General features: G+C 40.3%; 1 protein-coding gene across 5 annotated transcripts in view; it reads right to left on the minus strand.

The window, feature by feature from the left end:
* The window catches only part of RBFOX1 (RNA binding fox-1 homolog 1), a 363,548-nt gene that overhangs the window by 229,559 nt on the left and 106,270 nt on the right, over window positions 1-27,719 (minus strand). For all 5 annotated transcript variants that reach the window (XM_040440370.1, XM_040440372.1, XM_040440369.1 and 2 more), the window contains exon 4: window positions 9,195-9,248. In XM_040440370.1, coding sequence (XP_040296304.1) covers window positions 9,195-9,248 — 54 coding nt within the window. The remainder of the gene's footprint in view (window positions 1-9,194; window positions 9,249-27,719) is intronic.

Genomic DNA, 27,719 nt, shown 5'->3' on the forward strand with positions numbered 1-27,719 from the left:
GACAAAACTTAAGGGAGAATGCCCGAAGAACAAGCAGGAACTGAAGACAGTTGCAGTAGAGGCCTGGCAGAGCATCACCAGGGATGAAACCCAGCATCTGGTGATGTCTATGTGTTCCAGACTTCAGGCTGTAATTGACTGCAAAAGATTTGCAACCAAGTATTAAAAAGTGAAAGTTTGATTTATTATGATTATTATTATTATGTCCCATTACTTTTGGTTCCTTAACAAGTGGGAGGCACATATGCAAACTGTTGTAATTCCTACACTCCTACATGTAAATACCCTCAAATTAAAGCTGACAGTCTGCAGTTAAAGCACATCTTGTTCGTTTCATTTCAAATCCATTGTGGTGGTGTATAGAGCCAAAAATGTTAGAATTGTTTCGATGTCCCAATATTTATGGACCTGACTGTACAATAGTTTAGATTTAGTGACATATCTAAACTAGTTTTCCAGACAACCACCTTAAAAGTAACAACATGGTAGGTTGATTTTGGCATTAATGTTACATAGCTAATATATGTCAAAGAAACAAACATATAACAAATGTTTCATAATTCCAAAATAAATACATTTATTATAAATTCACCCTTCATATCCATTCATGGTATAAAACTGGAAATAACATTTGTATATTAGAATAGTATAAATTAAATATGCATAAGTTCCTTATATCATTATTAGGGATGAGCGAATCAACTTTGGATGGAACATCCGAAGTTGATTCACATAGAACTTTGTTTGAATACTGCAAGCGCTCCATACAGTATTAGGCTACATTCACATGTCCGTGGTGTGTTGCGGACCCGCAAATTGCAGGTCCGCAACACACCAGCCCGTCACCCCCATAGAAATGCCTATTCTTGTCCGCAAGCTGCGGACAAGAATAGGACATGCTCTATCTTTTTGCGGAGCTGCGGACCCAAAATCGGGGCCGCGCTCCGCAATTGCGGCTGCAAACAGCACACTGTGTGCTGTCCGCATCCATTCCGTCCCCATAGAGAATGAATGGGTCCGCACCCGTTCCGCAAAATTGCGGAACGGATGCGGACACATTTTGCGGACGTGTGAATGGAGCCTCAGAATGTATTGGCTCAGATTAGCTGAAGTTATTACTTTGCAAAGTCTCGACAGACTTCGGGTAATAGCATAAAAAATTAATTTCTACTGTTAAAAACCTTTTCCCGAACTTTTAACAGTAGAAATTAATTGCAAGACTTCATGAAGTAATAACTTTGACCCATCTAACCCAATGCATTCTAATAATTTACAGAGCACTCGCTCAGTACAGTGTTCTAACAAAGTTTTATGCGAATCGACTTGGGGTGTTTCATCCTTAGTCGATTTGCTGATCCCTAATCCTTATGTGTGAAACTCAGGACACTTAATCAGCCCTATTAAATCAATCAACCCTATTAAACCAAGCATATATCCTGGTAGGGTTTATCATGCTGACAAAAAAGATACCCTGATTATATATTTCTGTGGTCCCATTCCTAAGAAAAACAATTTTTATTATTAATATGTAAATAAGCTTCTTGGAGTACCAAGAGGCTGGCCATAGCCCTCAAAGCACCAGTTTAACACCCCTACAGTTTTAGTTCTTCCCCTGTTCCCTTGTATTGACAGGGCGAGACATACCCTCTGTTATGCCTCCCAGTCTTGATGCTCATGCAATGGATCTGCTGCTGCTCTCCAAGCAGTGAAGGTTCCAAATGAGCAAAAGCTGAGCCCCATATTCTTGCAAATGCATTGGTGCTCGTGCAATGGATCTGCTGCTGCTCTCCAAGCAGTGCAGGTTCCAAATCAGCAAGCACTGAGCCCCATATTCTTGCACATGAGTTGTGTCTCCCTGTCTCAGTAGTTGCTCATTTGGAATCTGCACTTCTTTGAGAGCACCAGTAGATTAATTATACTGTACAAGCACCAAGACTGGGAGTCACTCTGTAGGAGCATGAAGACAGGGCCCTGTAATTCTAGGGTACATGGGAAGGGAATAGAACTATAAGGGTGTTAGTAGCTGGAGCTCCCAGAGCTCTGGCCAGCCCCCCAATGCTTCAGCAAACTTATTCACCAACTCTACCAGGCTATATGTCTTGTTTAATAGGGTTGTTTATGCTGACAGATGCTCTTTGAATAGTTGGCAAAACATAGCCATGTTTAAGTTTTTATTTTTCTAGAATGAAAGAGAATTGCATTTGCTATGAAAACTGCTACACTTTTTTGTCTCAATGGATTTTATGTCGTTTTTATACAAATGTCATGGCTCGAAACTAGTGTGAATAGAGCCTTAAAGAGTTTATGAAAGCTAAATGATAAACACAAGGGAGACACTATAAGCTGTACACTACAAAATTTTTCGCTCATACGCTCCTTTATAGAGTTTGGGTTTGTAATCAATACATTATGAAAGCAAATTAAACAAACATTTTAAAAGGTTACGGAAATACCACCTGGATAAATGAACTTGACATAAACATTAACTTAGTGGACAAACAAGTACACTGCCTGTCCCAAAAAAAAGTCTTTGATTACGGCACACATTTTCAGTGGCATTGTTCCAATAAGCATCTCCAATGTCACAAGATTTATTTCCATACAGTGTTGTATTCATTTTTCACCAAGATCTTGCATTGATGATGGTAGAGTCTGACTGTTGTGCAAAGCCTTCTCCTGCACATCCCAAAGATTCTCAATGGGGTTAAGGTCTGGACTCTGTGGTAGCCAATCCATGTGTGAAAATGATGTCTCATACTCCCTGAACCACTCTTTCACAATTTAAGCCCGATGAATCCTGGCATTGTCATCTTGGAATATGCCCGTGCCATCAGGGAAGAAAAAATCCATTGATGGAATAACCTGGTCATTCAGAATGTTCAGGTAGTCAGCTGACCACATTCTTGGAGCACATACTGTTGCTGAACCTAGACCTGACCAACTGCAGCAACCCCAGATCATAGTACTGCCCACACAGGCTTGTACAGTAGGCACTAGGCATGATGGGTGCATCACTTCATCTGCCTCTTCTCTTACCCTGATGCACCCATCACTCTGGAACAGGGTAAATCTGGACTTATCAGACCACATGACCATCTTCCATTTCTCCAAAGTCCAATCTTTATGCTCCCTAGCAAATTGAAGCCTTTTTTTCTGGTTTGCCTCACTGATTAGTGGTTTTCTTATGGCTACACAGCTGTTCAGTCCCAATACCTTGAGTTCCCTTCGCATTGTGCGTGTGGAAATGCTCTTACTTTCACTATTAAACATAGCCCTGAGATCTACTGTTGTTTTCACCAAATGTTTAAGTGATCGCTGATCACGATCATTCAGGATTTGTTTCCCGCCATATTTCTTCCTCGAACACGATGGGTCCCCACTATCCTTCCAGTTTTTAATAATGCATTGGACAGTTCTTAAACCAATTTTAGTAGTTTCTGCAATCTCCTTAGAGGTTTACTCTGCTTGATGCATGCCAATGATTTGACCGTTCTCAAACAGACTAACATCTTTTTCACGACCCCGAGATGTGTCTTTCGACATGGTTGTTTAAGAAATAAGAAGCAACTCATTGCACCAGTTGGGGTTAAATAACTTGTTGCCAACTGAAAGATAATCACCCATGCAGTAATTATCCAATAGGAGGCTCATACCTATTTGCTTAGTTAAATCCAGGTGACAACTTTTTTTTGGGACAGGCAGTATATAATAGTCCCAACTAGTTTACACAATTAAGCAATATAGAATAGAACAATTCATGTCAAGTAATCGTTAGTGATTCAGAATATAGAAACAATAAGAGACAACAGCAGACAAAATGAATCATTGAAACATTTCAAGGTAGTGTATTAATACATGGTATCAATTTGGTACATATGTCAGTTGTATGCTATTACACATAATGGTAACTAGACATTATAGGTCAATGTTTTAAAAAAAATTATTCTGTTTCAGAAGTTTTGAGGGGGTTGAAAAATTGAATGGAGTGAAAAACTCAACTTGTATGCCCCTAACTAGCTTTGGTCAAAGATTCAAGTATCTCAGAAAGCTTCACAAGTTTTGTTATATAAAATGAAGAAAGGCAATTGTGTGCTTGTTATCTCAGATTCTGGTTCATGGAAAGCAGATAGATAGATAGATAGATAGATAGATATGAGATAGATAGATAGATAGATAGATAGATAGATATGAGATAGATAGATAGATAGATCTAAAAGTAATTCCTGACAAGCAGGGTATGCTCACTGTTAGGGCCCATTCACACGACCGTATGAATGGATCCGCATCCGTTCCGCATTTTTGCGGATGGTATGCGGATCCATTCATTTCTATGGGCTCTGAAAAGATGCGGACAGCACACCGTGTGCTGTCCGCATCCGTGGTTCCGTTCCGCGGATACACAAAAATAAACTCACATGTCCTATAGTTGTCCGCATTAAACGTTCCGTAGCCCCATTCAAGTCTATGGTTCCTCAAAAATGCGGATCATATGGAAGTGCTTCATCACCATCCGTTCCGGTTTTTCACGGGAGAACGGATCCGCAAAACACATACGGTCGTCTGAATGAGGCCTTACAATGTACTGTATTTAAATATCCATAAGGATATCAACAGAAGATCTGTTACCTCTTCTGACTTGTCTGTGTTAGTAACTACTTGCATTCCCCATAATATAACAATTCATCAGCATCTAGACTTAAGATTTTTTGTTATGCCACCCTTCTATTATTCCTGCCAGCAGACAGCAGCAAAGATCCAGCTGGGTGTTATCAGTTGCGTGCTGGAGCCTGCATAGCCTCATACTCTCCCATCCGTGCTGCCAGTGTCAAACTGTGCAGGGACACACCCCAACTGGCATCACCCAGATGAACCTTCATTGCAGACTGCTACCAATTCATTCATAAACTTCTACTAAGGATTATATAGGAATAGCATAACATACAATTCTAAAAATAAATGCTCTAGAATTGCTCATCTAGGTTCTGAAAAAAGCAACGGAAACAAGTGGGGAGCCTGCATCTGAAGTGAGGGATATGGCACATTTCACCTCCTAGGGTCCCTGCTGCACAACTATGGGAAAATAATTTGCTCAGAAAAGCTAGAGTATAACATTTATCAGTAACAAAAATATATACAAATCACATTATGTATTCAAAGGCTTGGAGTAAAGAGATTCTTTTTCTTGATAGAAAAACCCTGCACCAGAGTAAATTGGAGCAATACACAGGGTAATTGCTTGAGAGCATATTAGATTATATTACCAACCGTCACTTCAATAACAGGAAAATACCTATTCCAGCAAATGTTATATTTATTTTTTTTATTCACAAACATGAACTCATTCTCTGTGATGAGAACTGTAATTATCACTAGGGGATAAGGAAAAAAAATGTAAAACCCTTGATTATCTGTGTAAAGAAGGCAGTAATTCTATTTTAAGCTCACAGTTCATAACCTCTTATCTACTAATACTGCATATTTTACACACCAAATATTCAAGAAACTTCAGGAAGTTAAATATTTGATTTATGTTACTGTAATGTTCACCTCTGTGTTATTGACAGCGGTAAACTAAAGCTATTCTTCCATGATACAACAATATGCCGCCATACCAATTTACCGCTATTATATGCATATGGCACGATTCTATAATATGGGACTGATAGACTACTATGGCTCCGTACTGTAATACTATGTCTATGTGGATACCCTATAAATCAAAGTCTGACCTCTTAAAAAGCCTTGACACATATTTTGGGCTATCAGCCAAATCAGAAAAGTCCACATATAGACAGCACCGATCCAGTATTGTTGAGGTAGAAAACAGTTTATTTTTGAAGGATTTTTCCAAGTTTTTTACTGATGACTTATCCTTTGGATAGGTCCTCAAGAGTGATGAGCGAAGTATTGTAAAATTCGATCCGGCTGCTTCACCAAAATTTACAAACAAATTGCTTAGTGACAAATTACTTTGTCACAAAACGCATTTTTTTGTAAAGAGTGGATGCAATTACTGTACCCCTCATTGTTCCCCTCAGATGCCATGTTCATAGGTGACAGTAATACAGTATAAAATAAAAAAATAAAAATCATACCTACTCTTTCCATTTGATCACAATGAGCCGGCCGCAGCTGTCTGATTAAAGATCTAGCGCAAAATCTCGCTTGGCCCGTGATGATGTCATTGAAGATCTTGTAAAAAAATCCGGTGCACGGTGATGTATAATGTCACCACGCTGGCCGACGTGATTATGTCATCATGAGCTATGTAAGATTTCGCACTAGATCTTCAATCAAGATGGCAGCAGCCGGCTCATCGCAATCAAATGGATTAGCTAAGTATGATTATTTATTTATTTTTTACCATCATTAGAGATGAGCGAATCGAATCCCACAAAGTGGAATTCGATCCGAATTTCAGGATAAATTTGATTCGCCTAGAATTGTGATTATGTGGCTTGGGGTACATTATGCGGTCACTGAATAACAATTTTACAGTAGCCCACTTTTTTATCCATTTTTTTGGGCAGCAACTGGTATATCACACCAGTAGAAATTATTTGTTCCAATGGAGTTTTTCACTATCTGTAGCTGAGGTATCGCAGCAAAACCGCAAACAAATGCTTCACTACCGAACTGCACTATTTAGAAAGTATATAATTGGTATATAACACCCCTGCTTCAATCAGTTTTTTTGGGGGGCAACTGGTATATCGCACCAGTAGAAATTATATCGCACCAGTAGAAATTATTTGTTCCAATGGCGTTTGGCCCTATCTGTATCTGAGGTAACGCAGCAAAACTGCAAACAAATGCTGCACTACCCAAATGCTCTATAAAGAAAGTATATTATTGGTATATAACACCCCTACTTCAATCAGTTTTTTTGGGGGGCAACTGGTATATCACACCAGTAGAAATTATTTGTACCAATAGCTTTTGGCACTCTGTGCAGCTTGCACTATTGCAGCAGAACCGCACACAACTGCTGCACAATACAAATGCACTATAATATACTTTCTATGTTAGAAAGTATATTAAAAGTATATTACACCCCTCAGTAAGTCACACCTATCGATAGCACACCTATACCAGTCCTTAAAAATGGGTCAAAGTTCTACACAATGTAAAAGAATATGGCGCTGGCAGACATCGCTATAAGTTCGCCCATTCGGTGAACCGCAAACGAGCAAAGTTCACCGTGAAACGACTGTCGGGCGAACCGCAAGGCCATCTCTAGTCACCTTGCCACTCTGTGGTATACTCCTGCTGCTGCTGCTATATCCACATTATGTCACCTTGCCACTCTGTGGTCTGATGATGCTGCTGCTGCCATCTCCACACTATGTCACCTTGCCACTCTGTGGTATCCTCCTGCTGCCATCTCCACATTATGTCACCTTGTCACTCTGTGGTATCCTCCTGCTGCCATCTCCACATCATGTCACCCTGTTGTCTCCGGATGCTGCTGCTGCCATTTCCACACTGTTACCTTGCCACTCTGTGGTATCCTGCTACTGCTGCTGCCATCTCCACACTTTGTCACCTTGCTACTCTGGGATATCCTCCTGATGCTGCTGCTGCTGTTGCCTCCATCTCCACACTCTGTCATTGGGCCACTCTGTGGTCTCCTCATGCTGCTCACACCTCATCAATATGTCATAGGTCCACTCTGTGGACTACTCATGCTGTTTTCCCACCCTCCCCACATGACTGGGCCACTTTTTTGCCTTTCGGCCTGGCTGACATTATAATTCATTTGACCTTTCTTCTGATCTGTCAGAAGGAAGGAAAAATGAGAAGCACAACAGATCCTGTCTGTGTAGCAGCTGTAAGGCCTGTATGTTCCCATCAGAAATGGCTTATGATTTGGTAGCCAAAAGCAGGAGTGGGTACAAAACACAGAAGACATGCAAATATTACATTCACGTGTCAACTCTGTTTTAGATCTACTCCTGTTTTTTTTGGCATTAGCAATACTGACGGATTTCTGACCAAATCCTGACCAAGTGAAGGCGGATGCTCCACAGACAGGATCCGTTTTTTGTGGGTTATTGTTCTGATAGATCAGAGAAAGAGGACAAATTAATCAGTGACTTCAACGCAAACTTACCACAGACACCCTCTCCATTCTGTCAGGGGGGCTCTACTTGTATAAGCGTTTAATAGAAACAGGTTCTGTAGACATCTATGTAAAAGGACTGCGCTTCTTCTTGACGCTAACATCGACCCTTAAGGCTGAGTTGTTACTTCAGTTATTTGGTCAGTTTTGGCCCCATGACTGCCCAAATAAGTGAAGTATGAAGTGATTCTAAGTGCGAGTATGCAGAGGATAAATCATCAGTATAAAACTTCCAGAAAACCCCTTTAAAGGCTATCTAAGGGAAGGGACATTGACTCAGAGGTCTGACACCTACGGTATATATAAAAGGTAATGTTCTACCTTTTGTCTTAGAGCACTATACAATATCAAGTGACCACTAAACAATTGTTGGAAAGACAGAGGGGGATATTTGCTAACAGTATTATGCCATTATTTTGTCATAACAAGTCACAAATTTTGGATTGCTCCATATGTGCCCCATAATTTGTGACTTTTTTAGCTTTTTATCGCTTTTCCTAGGGGAAGAGAAAAGGAGTGTGGCTTAGCGGAGGGGCGGGGATTTGCGTCGCCTGCAATATTTTCTATAACTTTCACCAGATAGTGGCCTAAGTTACAGCTGAAGTCTACGCCATCCCCTGGCTAGCGTAGACTTCAGTTTCTAACGCACAACATGGCAGAGGTGCGGCTAATTCATTAAGAGTCCTCCTCCTCTTAATCAATTAGGTGCACCTCATGCCAGTACAAGGAAATCAAGACTACCATAGATGAGTAGATAAATAGATCCATAGTTGATAAATAGAAAGGCAATAGAAAATAGATAGATATGGATGGATGGATGGATGGATGAATGAATAAAGATAGATAGATAGATAGATAGATATTAGGTAGATAGAGAGATAGATAATTAGGTAGATAGAGAGATAAGGTATAATGGAAAGATCTGCACCTGTTCTGTGTTTTTGACCTGCACCTGGTTTTGGCTCACAATATCTGATGGCAATAACTGATCTATGAGCTCAGCAGCAAACCTAAGACACTTTACAACAATTAATCTGAATTGTTCAAAAATATGGAAAAGTAAATGACTTACCTTTGATCCCCGCTCATTAAAAATTATTTCAACATCTAAGATTTTACCGAATTGCTGGAGGAGAAAAAATAAACAATGATTGTAATATTCAAAATAAATTCAAAAATATTTCATAATAGAATTACCTCTTTTATTCTAAGAATTTAATATGAGGCCCACCATCCATATATACTGAGCCTCTATGCAACACTTCCATCAATCCCATTTTATTTAATTGCACATGCATATTATAAGTGAAATTTAACAAGAAGCTTGTCACTCAGATCATATCAAATAGTGGCAAGAGATTGCTAAACCTTTAGAAAATCTCTTGTATTAGCTCATCATTGCCTCTATTATGCTGATGCATAAGTCCTTAGGACATGATGACTGTTTTATAATGCAACTTATCGTTTTTTCCTTTTGATGTGTATAGTATTACTATTCATGCTTTGGAAACAGTTGACAGGCTTATCAACATTCCTAAAAGCTTAGATGATATTTTAAAATGCGGTGGGACAATCACTTTTCAGGGATTTCTGCTCTGAAGCTTTGAGGTAGATTTGTGAATAACTTGGTTATAATACATGCTACAACCCTGGAACGGTAGAAGATAAGAAAATCAGAAGTTACTTAAAATGTACAGGGTGGACCATTTATATGGATACACCTTAATAAAATGGGAATGGTTGGTGATATTAACTTCCTGTTTGTGGCACATTAGTATATGTGAGGGGGGAAACTTTTCAAGATGGGTGGTGACCATGGCGGTCATTTTCAAGTCGGCCATTTTGAATCCAACTTTTGTTTTTTCAATAGGAAGAGGGTCATTTGACACATCAAACTTATTGGGAAATTCACAAGAAAAACAATGGTGTGCTTGGTTTTAACGTAACTTTATTCTTTCATGAGTTATTTACAAGTTTTTGACCACTTACAAAATGTGTTCAATGTGCTGCCCATTGTGTTGAATTGTCAATGCAACCCTTTTCTCTCACTCTTCACACACTGATAGCAACACCGCAGGAGAAATGCTAGCACAGGCTTCCAGTATCCGTAGTTTCAGGTGCTGCACATCTCGTATCATCTGAAGGCAATCGTCTATGCTGTGAAGATACGAGATGTGCAGCACCTGAAACTACGGATACTGGAAGCCTGTGCTAGCATTTCTCCTGCGGTGTTGCTATCAGTGTGTGAAGAGTGGGAGAAGAGGGTTGCATTGACAATCCAACACAATGGGCAGCACATTGAACACATTTTATAAGTGGTCAGAAACTTGTAAATAACTCATGAAAGAATAAAGTTACGTTAAAACCAAGCACACCATTGTTTTTCTTGCGAAATTCCCATTAAGTTTGATGTGTCACATGACCCTCTTCCTATTGAAAAAACAAAAGTTGGATTCAAAATGGCCGACTTCAAAATGGCCGCCATGTTCACCACCCATCTTGAAAAGTTTCCCCCCTCACATATACTAATGTGCCACAAACAGGAAGTTAATATCACCAACCATTCCCATTTTATTAAGGTGTATCCATATAAATGGCCCACCCTGTACAGTCGTGGCCAAAAGTTTTGAGAATGACACAAATATTAGTTTTCACAAAGTTTGCTGCTAAACTGCTTTTAGATCTTTGTTTCAGTTGTTTCTGTGATGTAGTGAAATATAATTACACACACTTCATACGTTTCAAAGGCTTTTATCAATAATTACATGACATTTATGCAAAGAGTCAGTATTTGCAGTGTTTGCCCTTCTTTTTCAGGACCTCTGCAATTCGACTGGGCATGCTCTCAATCAACTTCTGGGCCAATTCCTGACTGATAGCAACCCATTCTTTCATAATCACTTCTTGGAGTTTGTCAGAATTAGTGCGTTTTTGTTTGTCCACCCGCGTCTTGAGGATTGACCACAAGTTCTCAATGGGATCTGGGGAGTTTCCAGGCCATGGACCCAAAATGTCAACGTTTTGGTCCCCGAGCCACTTAGTTATCACTTTTGCCTTATGACACGGTGCTCCATCGTGCTGGAAAATGCATTGTTCTTCACTAAACTGTTGTTGGATTGTTGGAAGAAGTTGCTGTTGGAGGGTGTTTTGGTACCATTCTTTATTCATGGCTGTGTTTTTGGGCAAAATTGTGAGTGAGCCCACTCCCTTGGATGAGAAGCAACCCCACAAATTAATGGTCTCAGGATGCTTTACTGTTGGCATGACACAGGACTGATGGTAGCGCTCACCTTTTCTTCTCCGGACAAGCCTTTTTCCAGATGCCCGAAATAATCGGAAAGAGGCTTCATCGGAGAATATGACTTTGCCCCAGTCCTCAGCAGTCCATTCACCATACTTTCTGCAGAAGATCAATCTGTCCCTGATGTTTTTTTTGGAGAGAAGTGGCTTCTTTGCTGTCCTTCTTGACACAAGGCCATCTTCCAAAAGTCTTCGCCTCACTGTGCGAGCAGATGCGCTCACACCTGCCTGCTGCCATTCCTGAGCAAGCTCTGCACTGTTGGCACTCCGATCCCGCAGCTGAATCCTCTTTAGGAGACAATCCTGGCGCTTGCTGGACTTTCTTGGACGCCCTGAAGCCTTCTTAACAAGAATTGAACCTCTTTCCTTGAAGTTCTTGATGATCCTATAAATTGTTGATTGAGGTGCAATCTTAGTAGCCACAATATCCATGCGTGTGAAGCCATTTTTATGCAACGCAATGATGGCTGCAAGCGTTTCTTTGCAGGTCACCATGGTTAACAATGGAAGAACAATGATTTCAAGCATCACCCTCCTTTTAACATGTCAAGTCTGCCATTTTACCCCAATCAGCCTGACATAATGATCTCCAGCCTTGTGCCCGTCAACATTCTCACCTCAGTTAACAAGACGATTACTGAAATGATCTCAGCAGGTCCTTTAATGACAGCAATGAAATGCAGTGGAAAGTTTTTTTTGGGATTAAGTTAATTTTAATGGCAAAGAAGGACTATGCAATTCATCTGATCACTCTTCATAACATTCTGGAGTATATGCAAATTGCTATTATAAAACCTTAAGCAGCAACTTTTCAAATTTCCAATATTTATGTAATTCTCAAAACTTTTGGCCACTACTGTACAGTAAACAGAGAAAAGCTAATTTCTTGAAATTTGCTTTGTGTCCGATTCACACTAGAAATGAGTGAAGTTTTGAAAAATTTGGCAGGTTTGCCAAAGTTTGACAAGAAATGTGATTCGTTATGAATTAATAAATCACAAATCGCTATAAATCATATCCAGGCTACTCTGCCTTAGGGTGCACCCACATAGATCAGTCATGCTGTGGGCGGGTTTCAGCCATGTTGCGGTGAAGAACAGCACGGCCAATTAGCCCACAGCTGCCTTTCATTTAATAATGAAGACTGCACTGCATAGTCTTTCTTCATTGTTAATGGCCCCATGGCACCTTTAATGCACCTCTAAATAGGGGCTATACTCACTTCTCCAACCCCAGCGTTCTCCTACACTACAGGTGGGAGCCCTTCTTCTGCCTTCTGCCTTTCCTCCTTTTTCACATCATCTAATATAGATGAGATATGTTTTCAGGAACATCCAGCTCCTCCTCTCTCTACATCTTGCTGACTTTTCTAGGACATGGACACTTGAAGGATGATTTAGAAGAAGTAAAGCCAGCAAAAGATGAGGGTGGTCATCACTAACACTGAGCTCCCGCTAAGGGGTGCAGACTGGATGGTATTGGCTGGCATGCTGGTAGTGGAATAATTAAGGCTTCCCTCTTATTGGTATTGTATTACATATCATAGTTTATGGCTGATGTAGGAATAAGTAAATGTAGGAAAAAATAAATAAATCTGACACAGAATAGGTCTCCATGCACTCTCCCTACACTCTCCCTCTCCAATATTCTTCTATCAATCATTTTCAGCAACACTATCCCTAGCGCATGAGCACTTGCCATGTCTCTCACTATGATCAGCTCACAGGACATCTGCGCTGGATGAGGGGGTTATAGGGCTGTGACATCAGAGGGGATGGCTACCTGTGGATTAGCTGGCTGCACGGCATTATGGGTGATCTTGTGTTCCCAGGCTTGTCTCCTGTACACTTAGTTTCACTTTGTAACACGTGCAGCCGCAATTTTAGAAAAACCTGATTTGTTCCCACGAAGCGAGACAAAATTTGGATTCATTGCGAATCAAAGTTTTCCTAAACTTCAGACCGAATTAAGCTTCAAATGCTTTGCTCAACACTAATTCACACACATCAGTCATCAAATTCAGTTTGGGTCAAATTCCACTCTAATTGAAAGTGTCCCAAATGCTCTTAAGAGTCCTGTACAGTTTAACACTCTATGGTCATCTAGGACAGTATCCAACCCCTTTCAAGTTCCTTAACACCTGGAAAATATTAGTAATTTCAGTGTGACAGTGACATATATAGCTATGGGTAAAATGATTGTTGCTTGTGTTAAAAGCCTGTGTAAAAACACACTGCACTGTCAATTATTTTAGATTAAAAATGGAATCTACCACAAAGTCTACAAATTAGTGGCTGATTAACAAGTATAAAACTCTAAATTTTTAATTCTTATCAATTAAAACTCATTTATAAACTTCAAAGTTTTATTCTTGTTCATCAGACACCAATTTTTAGACTTTGTGGAGTTGGGCACTAATTTAAACTGAGCGGCAGTACCCCGCCAATCAGCTGTTTTAGGAAGAGGCAACGCTCTATGTGAGCGCCGGTTCCTGTTCATTACATTACACGTTGTCTCCTATGACGCAGCCGCATAGTGTAATTATAAATACTCACTCCGTTCAGGTGAATGGAGCAAATACTCACCATTACACTGCACTTACAAGATGAAATGCTGTGAAATGAACAGAAAGCTGCACTCGCATGGAGTGCTAGCACCTCTTAAAACAGCTGATTGGGGTGGGGGCTGCCAGGTGCTGGACCCCACCAATCATATATTAAAGACCTATCCTGCGGACAGGTCATAAATGTAAATCGCTGCACAACCCTTTTATGTGGCGGTTGGTGAGGACATTATCTTCACTCACTTGTGGCTTTGTTACAAATTTTAAAATAAAGTGGTTGTCCCATGAAAAATATTCTACAGTTTTCAAATCAGCACCTGGATCTGAATACTTTTCTAATTGCTTATAATAAAAAAAATTCAATTGCCTCCTGAGCTATGATAGGGAGAGTTAAGACATGCCTCCTTAGCTATAGCAGAAAAACAGATATTAATCTTACAGATCAATGAATGAGGAGACCTGAATAAATGTGAGGTACAGGGCTGGTTCTAGCTTTGTTAGAGGTTGTCATGCACTATATGATCTCAAATTTTCATTTTTTTACAAAGTATCCTTTTTTGTGGCAGATCCATTTTCCCTATCGTTTTACCTATAAAATGATGGCCGCCATGTTGAATAATTCATCTGAAACAAATCACAAAAGTTTCAGATGCTGTAGAATGTTTTTAAATTCATAATGAATATTTTTTTTGAATCAATTCGCTCATCTCTAACTGTAAATGGACGATCAGTAATTTATAACGTCTCGCTCTTAAGATGGCGTGTGGAGTACAAGTCCATCTTTCTGACTATGTGTCGATGTGTGGTACTTTTGTATAGCTCTATGTATTTTAGTATTTCTCTATAGTTTGTTGATAAAATGGTGATTAATACCATGCCCTACATATTGTAAAATTTCAGGTTTTTGACACTTCTGTCTCTAGCCACTACTATAACGTATAAAATAGTTTACTGGCTTCTTACAAGACTTAATTATGCTATTTAATCCTATTTATCCTATTTAATGAAACCCCTTTAGATTTTATATGCATGATAGGATGATGTGTAGAGATCCTGTACAATGATGGAGTCTCTGTTGAGCCGTAGGCACTTTGCATGGCACCATTTTATGAGATCTAACATAGCCATTAGTGTTGATCACGAATATTCGAATTTCGAATTTTTATTGTGAATATAGGTACTTCGAAAATTCACGAATATTTCGAATATAGTGATATATATTCGTAATTTTGAATATTCGATTTTTTTTTAAATCAGTACACATGATCCCTCCCTGCTTCTAGCTTGTGGGCCAATGAGAAGGCTGCAGTATATTTGACTTTAGGAGTAGTGTTGTTTGCAAATTTTCGAATTTTTATTGCGATTTTTTTCAACTTACAACTATTAGACAAAGAAGATTATAGCACTATATTAGCTAAATTGCTCTATAATCGTTCTTTTTTCCGAATATTTTCTATATTGCTATAACTTGCTATATATATATTGCTATAACGTTTTTTCGAATATTCGTAATATTCTAAAACAAGAATATATAGCAATATAGTGAATATTCGAAAAAAAACGAATTTAGAGCAATTTAGCTAATATAGTGCTATAATCTTCTTTGTCTAATAGTTGTAATTTTTTTCTCATCTGAAGTCCAGATTGGAAAAAAATTACAACTATAAAAAAAAAGATTAAAGCACTATATTAGCTAAATTGCTCTAAATTCTTTTTTTTTTCCGAATATTCACTATATTGCTATATATTCTTGTTTTAGAATATTATGAATATTCAAAAAAACAAAGTTATAGCAATATAGCAAATATTCGAAAAAACCCAAATATAGAGCAATTTAGCTAATATAGTGCTATAATCTTCTTTGTCTAATAGTTGTAAGTTGAAAAAAATTAAAATTTGCATGACGAAAATTCGCATATTACACAGTCATTACCTTGCCGATTTTTCGAGTAAAAAAAACGTAGAATATAACGAATATTCGAATTTGCGAATATTCAACGAATATTCTACAAAATATTCGCGAAATATCGCGAATTCGAATATGACCCCTGCCGCTCATCACTAATCGCCATATGAAATTGCCCATTGGTGCTAATTTTATGTAGATGCACTAGTCATTTTAGATCTATTCTATTCTCTGATGAAGAAGGTGTTTTAAACCCAGAAACTTTATAATTATACACATATTAAATGGAATCTGTCACGTGGCTTGCCCAGCCCACCTTCCTTTAGAGCCCAAGCATGCCTCTTCCAGCATAAGTAACTGCCCACACCCAAACTCTTTGCCGCCGCCCCCCTCTGCTATGTGAAATCTCACGCAGGCGCAGTACCGTGGACTTCCTGCGCGATGTAGAAGCTTCTGAGGGCAATAGCTTTAAATTTGTCACTGGGTTTGGCGCATGCCCAGTGACACATTTGAAGCTGTTGCCCTCAGGAGCTTCTACATTGCGCAGGCAGTCCAAGGTACTGCGCCTGCGTGAGATTTCACATAGCGCAGGGGTGCGGTGGCAGGGAGTTCAGGTGTGGGCAGTTACTTATGCTGGAAGAGGCGTGCTTGGGCTCTAAAGGAAGGCGGGCTGGGCACTGTACGGGGGAATTACTGGGCTCCAGAGAAGGATAATAACGCCCCTCTGGGCACCTTGGACACTCATTTGCAAAACATAAAAAGTGGATCTTATTGCTACTGAAACCATGAAACAAAAAATGAAGACTACAGCAAGAAATAAGGTATTTTATTGTACATGGCAGTAGTAACACCTTAATATGCTCAAACAAGGTGACAGATTCCCATTAATAAACTTGTATACCTAGTTTGTTTGGTACCTAGACTCCATCCAATGAAAATGTTGCTCTGGATTTCTTCTATTACACCTGATGCTTAGACTTTTTTATACATTTTTGGTAAGAGTCAATTATGAGCTTAAAAACATGCCTACTTTTAAGAAACAGATATGCAGATGCTTAGACAATCCATGTGAGAATGTACAGCTACTCTCACAAAGAATGTCTTTCCAAAAAAGTAGACAACTTTCTATACTTGCTTACCATATTTATGGGCCCACTCTACAGCATGCATCAATGAAAATGTTGACAATTTCATAAAAATATTAAGATGCTTAAATCTGCAATATGTTATTGTTATTTTGGCTGAAAGAAAATAGCTTTTAGTTTTTACATCCCTTGGCAAATGACCTTATTACCAAAAGACATTATTTAGCCATCAGTGCAGTAAGTTTAGATGTGTTCCTTTTCTACAAACTAATTATTGTGCTATCATTAGTCTAAATGGGTCTGAGTTCTCAGCAGGAAGTGGTTACAAATTATATTTCAAAGGAATAGGTAAGTTAAGGATAGGTGCATAAACAACTAACTACTGTATGAATCAGGTTATTTGCTTCTCTTTTTCAAATAAGAAATGCCTGTGTGTACATATTTACATATATTCCAGAGAATATTCTAGTTCTTGACTTTCTTTACTAATTATTTATCATTGTACTTCTTTTTTTTTTATTAACAAATACTCCAATGCTCTTGTTATTGCTATGGTACATGGTCACGGCTGTTACACTCTCCCTGGTGGGCATGGCTGCCACTTTGCACACTAGTTTCTCCTCTTCTAGTCTTCAGCGGTTTAGACCTGCTGACATCTGTTCTTTCTACCCGGCAGGTCACTAAAGCAGAGAAGCTCCAGCCATTCTACACAAACTGATGCCTGGCCTGCATGTAGGGCATGTGCATGCTCCCTTCAGCTCCTGAAGGGCCAGTGCATGCATCCTAATCTTATCCAACCAATAGCTGGCTACCTTGTAGTACTTAAGGGACCTTCTTCTATGCAAGGGTGTCTTAGAAAAAGGTTCTAGTTCTCTAGATTCCTGCAAAAGGTACACTATTTATCTTGTTTCACTCTCCCATTTACCGATTTCTACCTAACTCCGGATTTTACCCTAAACTGCCTAATCTGACATCTGTCTAATCTCTGTACTGACCCTGATCTGCCTGCCCTGATCTTCAAAATCATTTTGGATTACACAATCTCTTCCTGTTCTGACCTTGGCTTGTCCCTGACTATGGTTTCGCCTTTTCCCTTTGTGTTCTGCACTTGTGTCTCTTTATCCCTGTTGGTCAGCAGTCCAGTGGCCTGATGGTTGCCCTGCAGTGTAGTACAGATCCCTATATAAGGTTTAAATGGTGATGCCAGGGGGGGCACTTAGGTAATGCTCTTAGGTGTAAACCCAAGTCAAATATGTTCAGTAGACACAGTGTATCCACATCTGCTTCATAACAGCTCTTAGACCCTCATATGTACTTTAGGCATATGTTTGGTGATATATCGCTATATTTTCACTTCAACTATATTAGGTATTGTTCAATCAGCAATGACTCATGAATGTGTGCTGTCTGTGATCAACAGAACATACAGGTGAAACTTGAAAAATTTGAATATTGTGCAAAGTTCATTTATTTCAGTATTGCAACTTAAATGGTGAAACTAACATATGTGATAGACTCATTACATGCAAAGCGAGATGTTCCAAGCTTTTATTTGTTATAATTTGGATGATTATGGCTTACAGCTTATGAAACCCCAAAGACACAATTTTGAGGTACATTTTCTCAGGGGGCAAGGATTAATTAGCTTCATAGAGTGTCACACTTTGAGCCTAGAATATTGAACCTTTTCACAAAAAATTCTAATTTTAAGCTGCATTAATGCAATTCCTTTTAATTTGCATTACTGAAATAAATAGACTTTTGCATGATATTCTAATTTTTGGAGTTTCACCTGTATATACATTTATGTTAAATTGTTTATTCACACATTTTTATTTTTTTTCTGACCATGGGTCAACATAAAAAACATAAATACAAGCACTCCATATTAAGGCCCAAACATGAACATAAACATCCATAGGTCAGTGAAAACCGCAGACAGAACATTTATGACATCCATGTTCCTTCCATATTTTATAGGCCATTACTAGGAAGTGCTCTGGAAATACCTTTTTCAGCCTAGCACGGGAAGCAAATGGCACACAGAGGGCAAAAAACAGACCAACACCAGACACTTCATAGACACATTCATGTATGAGCACAATGGGAAAGATTTATCAAACTGCTGTAAAGTAGAACTGGCTTAGTTGCCCATAGCAACCAATCAGATTTGACTTTTCATTTCATATCACAGCTCCTTTGGAAAATGAAAGGAGGAATCTGATTGGTTGTTATGGGCAGCTAAGCCTGTTCTACTTTACACCAGTTTGATAAATCTCCCCTAATTTGTTTTCATGGGCCTCCATTGGACACTAATGTGTAAATAAGACCCTAAGAAACATTGTTTAATATGCTTTCCATTTCAAATTTTTTAAGGCATATTGTGCAATCTATGTTTTTATTAAATTTGAATCAATGGGTATCAATGGCAGGTACGTGCAGCTTTCTAGGAAACATGTTGATGGGATGCTCCAAAACCTGTTCATCAAATTTAATGCAGATTCTAAGTATCTAGCCCCTATCACCACTTCTGTTCTTTTTGGGAGACTTGATTTTAGTTATGCAATGAAAATCATTAAAATATTTGCCAAGGACGTTTGTAAGCACTTGCAGTTTAGTCTTACAAAATAGATTGCATTTCTGCTTCCTATTTTTCAAGTAATCTCAAACAAAGATGTTGAGGTCTGTGCTCTGAGGTGTTTCATCCATTGTTCTGATAATACTAGTAACTTTTTTTTATAGGAATGTAATCTTGCTCACATAAATGTTTTTAGGGGGTATAAAAACAAATGCCCAGCATTTGATATTTGATGCGTATATATAAATTTTCTAACTTACACTGATTTATTACTATACTTGACTGATGATAAAAGAAATGGTTTAAAAAAACAATTTCCCTTCTGCAATATAATGAATTACGCCTTATATTACCTCCAAAGTCTTATATTTAAGGTGGTTTTACACATTAGAAAAAACGTCAGCCAGTCTCACCAAAATCAGCTGCTTCAATATCAAATATAAATATAATGTCTATGACCACTAAAAAATGTGAGCCTTTGGAGGCAATAGAAGGCTTAATGCATTTAACTGAAGTAGTAAAATAGCATGTAATGTGTACGGTATTAGAGAATTGTTTAATGTTGATAGATGTTGATAAAAAAACTGATTGTGTATATTAAATTTCAACATTGTCATGGTGGCACTGCGTGGCCCGCAACATCTCGTTATGTAGGATGGGCACAGCAGTTGCATCTATCATTTAGCTTCTGCTTGGCCACCTGACTCCTGTGTCCCAGATTTCAGGCCGCGACGTGGCTATAAGGCCTCTTCCTATGTGTTTACTAGAGGGCCTTTTCCCTGAAACACTGCAGGGGTACTGTGGCGAAACCAACCTCGCCACTGGGTTTTGGAGGGGCCTGGCTACCAGCCTCTTGCCTCAGGATTATGGCCCATACTAACTTTAAAGGAGAAGACAGACCGGCCGCACAGCTTAAATCTGTGGAACTGTTTTGGGCAGGAAAGCCATGCTTGAGGTCGGCCAAATGTGACTTCCATGGAATTCGGGAACCCCTGCTCGGATCTGGGTGATTTTTGGATATGTTGTTCACCCAGATCAGAGCTAACCATGGATGTATACATTATGGGGATATATGGGGTTTTGAGTTGTGTGACAGACATATATGTCTTTGGAATTGTATTGTATGTTATGTGAGGGTACCCAGATAGCTAATTTTATTGTATTCGTGTAGTCTGAGTGCCATTCACCTAATAATATGCACTCAGACTTGAGCTATCTAGGGATATGTTAAATGTCTGTGTTTACTGTAAGGGTTGTGACATTGTATGTTTAAATGGTGATTTCTGTCCTGTTGTCCCCACATGTGTATTGGCGATTTCCCTTTGTCCTGAGAGATAATTGAATTACTCCTCGGGTGTCTCCAGGGCAGAGAGGAGGAAACCATGATGCATTGTGGGGATGTATTGTGTCTGTGTATCCTGAATTGCTGCATATCTGTCCTGTGTCACAGTCTTCCATCTGGTCCCCTAGGGGAGTGTCCACCAGATGGGGACCTGCATAAATAAGGGCTGTAGCCCTCAATAAAGAGTTCCTGTTTTTACCCTTTACCAAGTTGAAGCTGGTGTTTGGGTAACTGATCGACAGCTGGGGGATTGCTATACGTTGAAGATTTTCTATACTCCCCTGGCATAACTACTAGCTCTTGTAAGAGCTGTTCCTGGTCTCTGGATTAAGGAGAGGTTCACCCACTGGAACCTGGAGCCTTGTCATAGGTCCAGGGTGGGTAGGAGACGGTGAGACCTCAACCAAGCTTCGGCGGTTCGTAGGGTCTGCATCGCTTACGGTGTCAAGTGGAGTGCTTGGAGTCCTCGGGAAGCACTAGGAGCACCTATCAATGGAGGTACCCGGTCGGGGTGCCAGGAGATCCGTTACAGGTACATTTCCTTTTTTATCCTGTGCTCACCCGCTAACACGATAACCAACTCTCCTATACATAGCAACTGAGCTGCTGACCTCACCGTCGTACCTGAGCAATTGGTCTCTACAGATTTTGCTAGGTCTCTCTTGCTAAAGCTTATAAAAACTATAATCTGCTTGTCTGCCAGTATACCAACATCTTCCTGTTTCCTGGATTCTGACCCTCTGCATCTTGACCTGAACTCTGTCTGTTCACCACACTGATCCTATGTTACCTACCCAGATCATTGGAGTGTTTCACAGATTTGCACAAACTCTGCCTACCCTGACCGTGGCCTGTTATTGAGTTGAGTTTGCTTGTTCCCCTGGTGCTTTGTGCAGTCGTTTCTAACTACCATGAGTCAGCAATATACCACACCAGAACTACTTCAAGAGGTAGCAGTCTAATGACTCCTCTGTAGGAAAGTCCAGATTCCTATACATAAAGGGTGAATACCAGATGACCACCAGAATAGCACCATCAGGTTTAGCCCAAAGTCAAAGCAGTTAGTGGACACAGTGGTTCCACACCCAGTGCCATAACATCTTTTTGTTCCCAGGGACAATATTTCAATGTCAAAGCAATTTGGCAATGGTTTACTCTACTCTTACCATTCAGAACACTTGCATGCTTGGCTAAGCTAAGCATATATGTGTATGGTGTGGTTGGGAGGAATATATGTGATATAGTTACAGTACAGACCAAAAGTTTGGACTCACCTTCTCATTCAAAGAGTTTTCTTTATTTTCATGACTATGAAAATTGTAGATTCACACTGAAGGCATCAAAACTATGAATTAACACATGTGGAATTATATACATAACAAACAAGTGTGAAACAACTGAAAAAATGTCATATTCTAGGTTCTTCAAAGTAGCCACCTTTTGCTTTGATTACTGCTTTGCACACTCTTGGCATTCTCTTGATGAGTTTCAAGAGGTAGTCCCCTGAAATGGTTTTCACTTCATAGGTGTGCCCTGTCAGGTTTAATAAGTGGGATTTCTTGCCTTAAATTGGGTTAGGACCATCAGTGGCGTTGAGGAGAAGTCAGGTGGATACACAGCTGATAGTCCTACTGAATAGACTGTTAGAATTTGTATTATGGCAAGAAAAAAGCAGCTAAGTAAAGAAAAACAAGTGGCCATCATTACTTTAACCACCTCCGGACCGCCTAACGCAGGATCGCGTTCCGGAGGTGGCAGCGCTGCGCACAGTCACGCATATACGCGTCATCTCGCGAGACGCGAGATTTCCTGTGAACGCGCGCACACAGGCGCGCGCGCTCACAGGAACGGAAGGTAAGAGAGTTGATCTCCAGCCTGCCAGCGGCGATCGTTCGCTGGCAGGCTGGAGATGTGTTTTTTTTAACCCCTAACAGGTATATTAGACGCTGTTTTGATAACAGCGTCTAATATACCTGCTACCTGGTCCTCTGGTGGTCCCCTTTGTTTGGATCGACCACCAGAGGACACAGGTAGCTCAGTAAAGTAGCACCAAGCACCACTACACTACACTACACCCCCCCCCATCACTTATTAACCCCTTATTAGCCCCTGATCACCCCTAATCACCCCTGATCACCCCATATAGACTCCCTGATCACCCCCCTGTCATTGATTACCCCCCTGTCATTGATCAACCCCCTGTAAAGCTCCATTCAGACGTCCGCATGATTTTTACGGATCCACTGATAGATGGATCGGATCCGCAAAACGCATCCGGACGTCTGAATGAAGCCTTACAGGGGCATGATCAATGACTGTGGTGATCACCCCATATAGACTCCCTGATCACCCCCCTGTCATTGATTACCCCCCTGTCATTGATTACCCCCCTGTAAAGCTCCATTCAGATGTCCGCATGATTTTTACGGATGCACTGATACATGGATCGGATCCGCAAAACGCATCCGGTCGTCTGAATGAAGCCTTACAGGGGCATGATCAATGACTGTGGTGATCACCCCCCTGTCATTGATTACCCCCCTGTAAAGCTCCATTCAGATGTCCGCATGATTTTTACGGATGCACTGATAGATGGATCGGATCCGCAAAACGCATCCGGACGTCTGAATGAAGCCTTACAGGGGCATGATCAATGACTGTGGTGATCACCCCATATAGACTCCCTGATCACCCCCCTGTCATTGATTACCCCCCTGTCATTGATTACCCCCCTGTAAAGCTCCATTCAGATGTCCGCATGATTTTTACGGATGCACTGATAGATGGATCGGATCCGCAAAACGCATCCGGACGTCTGAATGAAGCCTTACAGGGGCATGATCAATGACTGTGGTGATTACCCCATATAGACTCCCTGATCACCCCCCTGTAAAGCTCCATTCAGATGTCCGCATGATTTTTACGGATGCACTGATACATGGATCGGATCCGCAAAACGCATCCGGTCGTCTGAATGAAGCCTTACAGGGGCATGATCAATGACTGTGGTGATCACCCCCCTGTCATTGATTACCCCCCTGTAAAGCTCCATTCAGATGTCCGCATGATTTTTACGGATGCACCGATAGATGGATCCGATCCGCAAAACGCATCCGGACGTCTGAATGAAGCCTTACAGGGGCATGATCAATGACTGTGGTGATCACCCCATATAGACTCCCTGATCACCCCCTTGTCATTGATTACCCCCCTGTAAAGCTCCATTCAGATGTCCGCATGATTTTTACGGATGCACTGATAGATGGATCGGATCCGCAAAACGCATCCGGACGTCTGAATGAAGCCTTACAGGGGCGTGATCAATGACTGTGGTGATCACCCCATATAGACTCCCTGATCACCCCCCTGTCATTGATCACCCCCCTGTCATTGATTACCCCCCTGTAAAGCTCCATTCAGATGTCCGCATGATTTTTACGGATGCACTGATAGATGGATCGGATCCGCAAAACGCATCCGGACGTCTGAATGAAGCCTTACACGGGCGTGATCAATGACTGTGGTTATCACCCCATATAGACTCCCTGATCACCCCCCTGTCATTGATCACCCCCCTGTCATTGATCACCCCCCTGTCATTGATCACCCCCCTGTCATTTATCACCCCCCTGTCATTGATCACCCCTCTGTAAGGCTCCATTCAGATATTTTTTTGGCCCAAGTTAGCAGAATTTTTTTTTTTTTTTCTTACAAAGTCTCATATTCCACTAACTTGTGTCAAAAAATAAAATCTCACATGAACTCACCATACCCCTCACGGAATCCAAATGCGTAAAATTTTTTAGACATTTATATTCCAGACTTCTTCTCACGCTTTAGGGCCCCTAGAATGCCAGGGCAGTATAAATACCCCACATGTGACCCCATTTCGGAAAGAAGACACCCCCAGGTATTCCGTGAGGGGCATATTGAGTCCATAAAAGATTGAAATTTTTGTCCCAAGTTAGCGGAACGGGAGACTTTGTGAGAAAAAAATTAAAAATATCAATTTCCGCTAACTTGTGCCAAAAAAAAAAAATTTCTATGAACTCGCCATGCCCCTCATTGAATACCTTGGGGTGTCTTCTTTCCAAAATGGGGTCACATGTGGGGTATTTATACTGCCCTGGCATTCTAGGGGCCCCAAAGCGTGAGAAGAAGTCTGGTATCCAAATGTCTAAAAATGCCCTCCTAAAAGGAATTTGGGCACCTTTGCGCATCTAGGCTGCAAAAAAGTGTCACACATCTGGTATCGCCGTACTCAGGAGAAGTTGGGGAATGTGTTTTGGGGTGTCATTTTACATATACCCATGCTGGGTGAGAGAAATATCTGTGTCAAATGCCAACTTTGTATAAAAAAATGGGAAAAGTTGTCTTTTGCCAAGATATTTCTCTCACCCAGCATGGGTATATGTAAAATGACACCCCAAAACACATTCCCCAACTTCTCCTGAATACGGCGATACCACATGTGTGACACTTTTTTGCAGCCTAGGTGGGCAAAGGGGCCCATATTCCAAAGAGCACCTTTAGGATTTCACAGGTCATTTACCTACTTACCACACATTAGGGCCCCTGGAAAATGCCAGGGCAGTATAACTACCCCACAAGTGACCCCATTTTGGAAAGAAGACACCCCAAGGTATTCCGTGAGGGGCATGGCGAGTTCCTAGAATTTTTTATTTTTTGTCACAAGTTAGTGGAAAATGCTTATTTTTTTTTTTTTTTTTTTTTTTCATACAAAGTCTCATATTCCACTAACTTGTGACAAAAAATAAAAACTTCCATGAACTCACTTTGCCCATCAGCGAATACCTTGGGGTCTCTTCTTTCCAAAATGGGGTCACTTGTGGGGTAGTTATACTGCCCTGGCATTCTAGGGGCCCAAATGTGTGGTAAGGAGTTTGAAATCAAATTCTGTAAAAAATGACCTGTGAAATCCGAAAGGTGCTCTTTTGAATATGGGCCCCTTTGCCCACCTCGGCTGCAAAAAAGTGTCACACATCTGGTATCTCCGTAATCGGGAGAAGTTGGGGAATGTGTTTTGGGGTGTCATTTTACATATACCCATGCTGGGTGAGAGAAATATCTTGGCAAAAGACAACTTTTCCCATTTTTTTATACAAAGTTGGCATTTGACCAAGATATTTCTCTCACCCAGCATGGGTATATGTAAAAAGACACCCCAAAACACATTCCTCAACTTCTCCTGAATACAGAGATACCAGATGTGTGACACTTTTTTGCAGCCTAGGTGGGCAAAGGGGCCCACATTCCAAAGAGCACCTTTCGGATTTCACAGGTCATTTACCTACTTACCACACATTTGGGCCCCTAGAATGCCAGGGCAGTATAACTACCCCACAAGTGACCCCATTTTGGAAAGAAGAGACCCCAAGGTATTCGCTGATGGGCATAGTGAGTTCATGGAAGTTTTTATTTTTTGTCACAAGTTTGTGGAATATGAGACTTTGTATGAAAAAAAAAATAAAAAAAAAAAATCATCATTTTCCACTAACTTGTGACAAAAAATAAAAAATTCTAGGAACTCGCCATGCCCCTCACGGAATACCTTGGGGTGTCTTCTTTCCAAAATGGGGTCACTTGTGGGGTAGTTATACTGCCCTGGTTTTCTAGGGGCCCAAATGTGTGGTAAGGAGTTTGAAATCAAATTCAGGAAAAAATGAGGAGTGAAATCCGAAAGGTGCTCTTTGGAATATGGGCCCCTTTGCCCACCTAGGCTGCAAAAAAGTGTCACACATCTGGTATCCCCGTACTCAGGAGAAGTTGAGGAATGTGTTTTGGGGTGTCTTTTTACATATACCCATGCTGGGTGAGATAAATATCTTGGTCAAATGACAACTTTGTATAAAAAAATGGGAAAAGTTGTCTTTTGCCAAGATATTTCTCTCACCCAGCATGGGTATATATAAAATGACACCCCAAAACACATTCCCCACCTTCTCCTGAGTACGGAGATACCAGATGTGTGACACTTTTTTGCAGCCTAGGTGGGCAAAGGGGCCCATATTCCAAAGAGCACCTTTCGGATTTCACAGGTCATTTTTTACAGAATTTGATTTCAAACTCCTTACCACACATTTGGGCCCCTAGAATGCCAGGGCAGTATAACTACCCCACAAGTGACCCCATTTTGGAAAGAAGAGACCCCAAGGTATTCGCTGATGGGCATAGTGAGTTCATAGAAGTTTTTATTTTTTGTCACAAGTTAGTGGAATATGAGACTTTGTAAGGAAAAAAAAAAAAAAAAAAAATCATCATTTTCCGCTAACTTGTGACAAAAAATAAAAAGTTCTATGAACTCACTATGCCCATCAGCGAATACCTTAGGGTGTGTACTTTCAGAAATGGGGTCATTTGTGGGGTGTTTGTACTGTCTGGCCATTGTAGAACCTCAGGAAACATGACAGGTGCTCAGAAAGTCAGAGCTGCTTCAAAAAGCGGAAATTCACATTTTTGTACCATAGTTTGTAAACGCTATAACTTTTACCCAAACCATTTTTTTTTTACCCAAACATTTTTTTTTTATCAAAGACATGTAGAACTATAAATTTAGAGCAAAATTTCTATATGGATGTCGTTTTTTTTGCAAAATTTTACAACTGAAAGTGAAAAATGTCATTTTTTTGCAAAAAAATCGTTAAATTTCGATTAATAACAAAAAAAGTAAAAATGTCAGCAGCAATGAAATACCACCAAATGAAAGCTCTATTAGTGAGAAGAAAAGGAGGTAAAATTCATTTGGGTGGTAAGTTGCATGACCGAGCAATAAACGGTGAAAGTAGTGTAGGTCAGAAGTGTA

This window comes from Bufo bufo, chromosome 7 (assembly GCF_905171765.1).
Source record: "Bufo bufo chromosome 7, aBufBuf1.1, whole genome shotgun sequence".
NCBI lineage: Eukaryota > Metazoa > Chordata > Amphibia > Anura > Bufonidae > Bufo > Bufo bufo.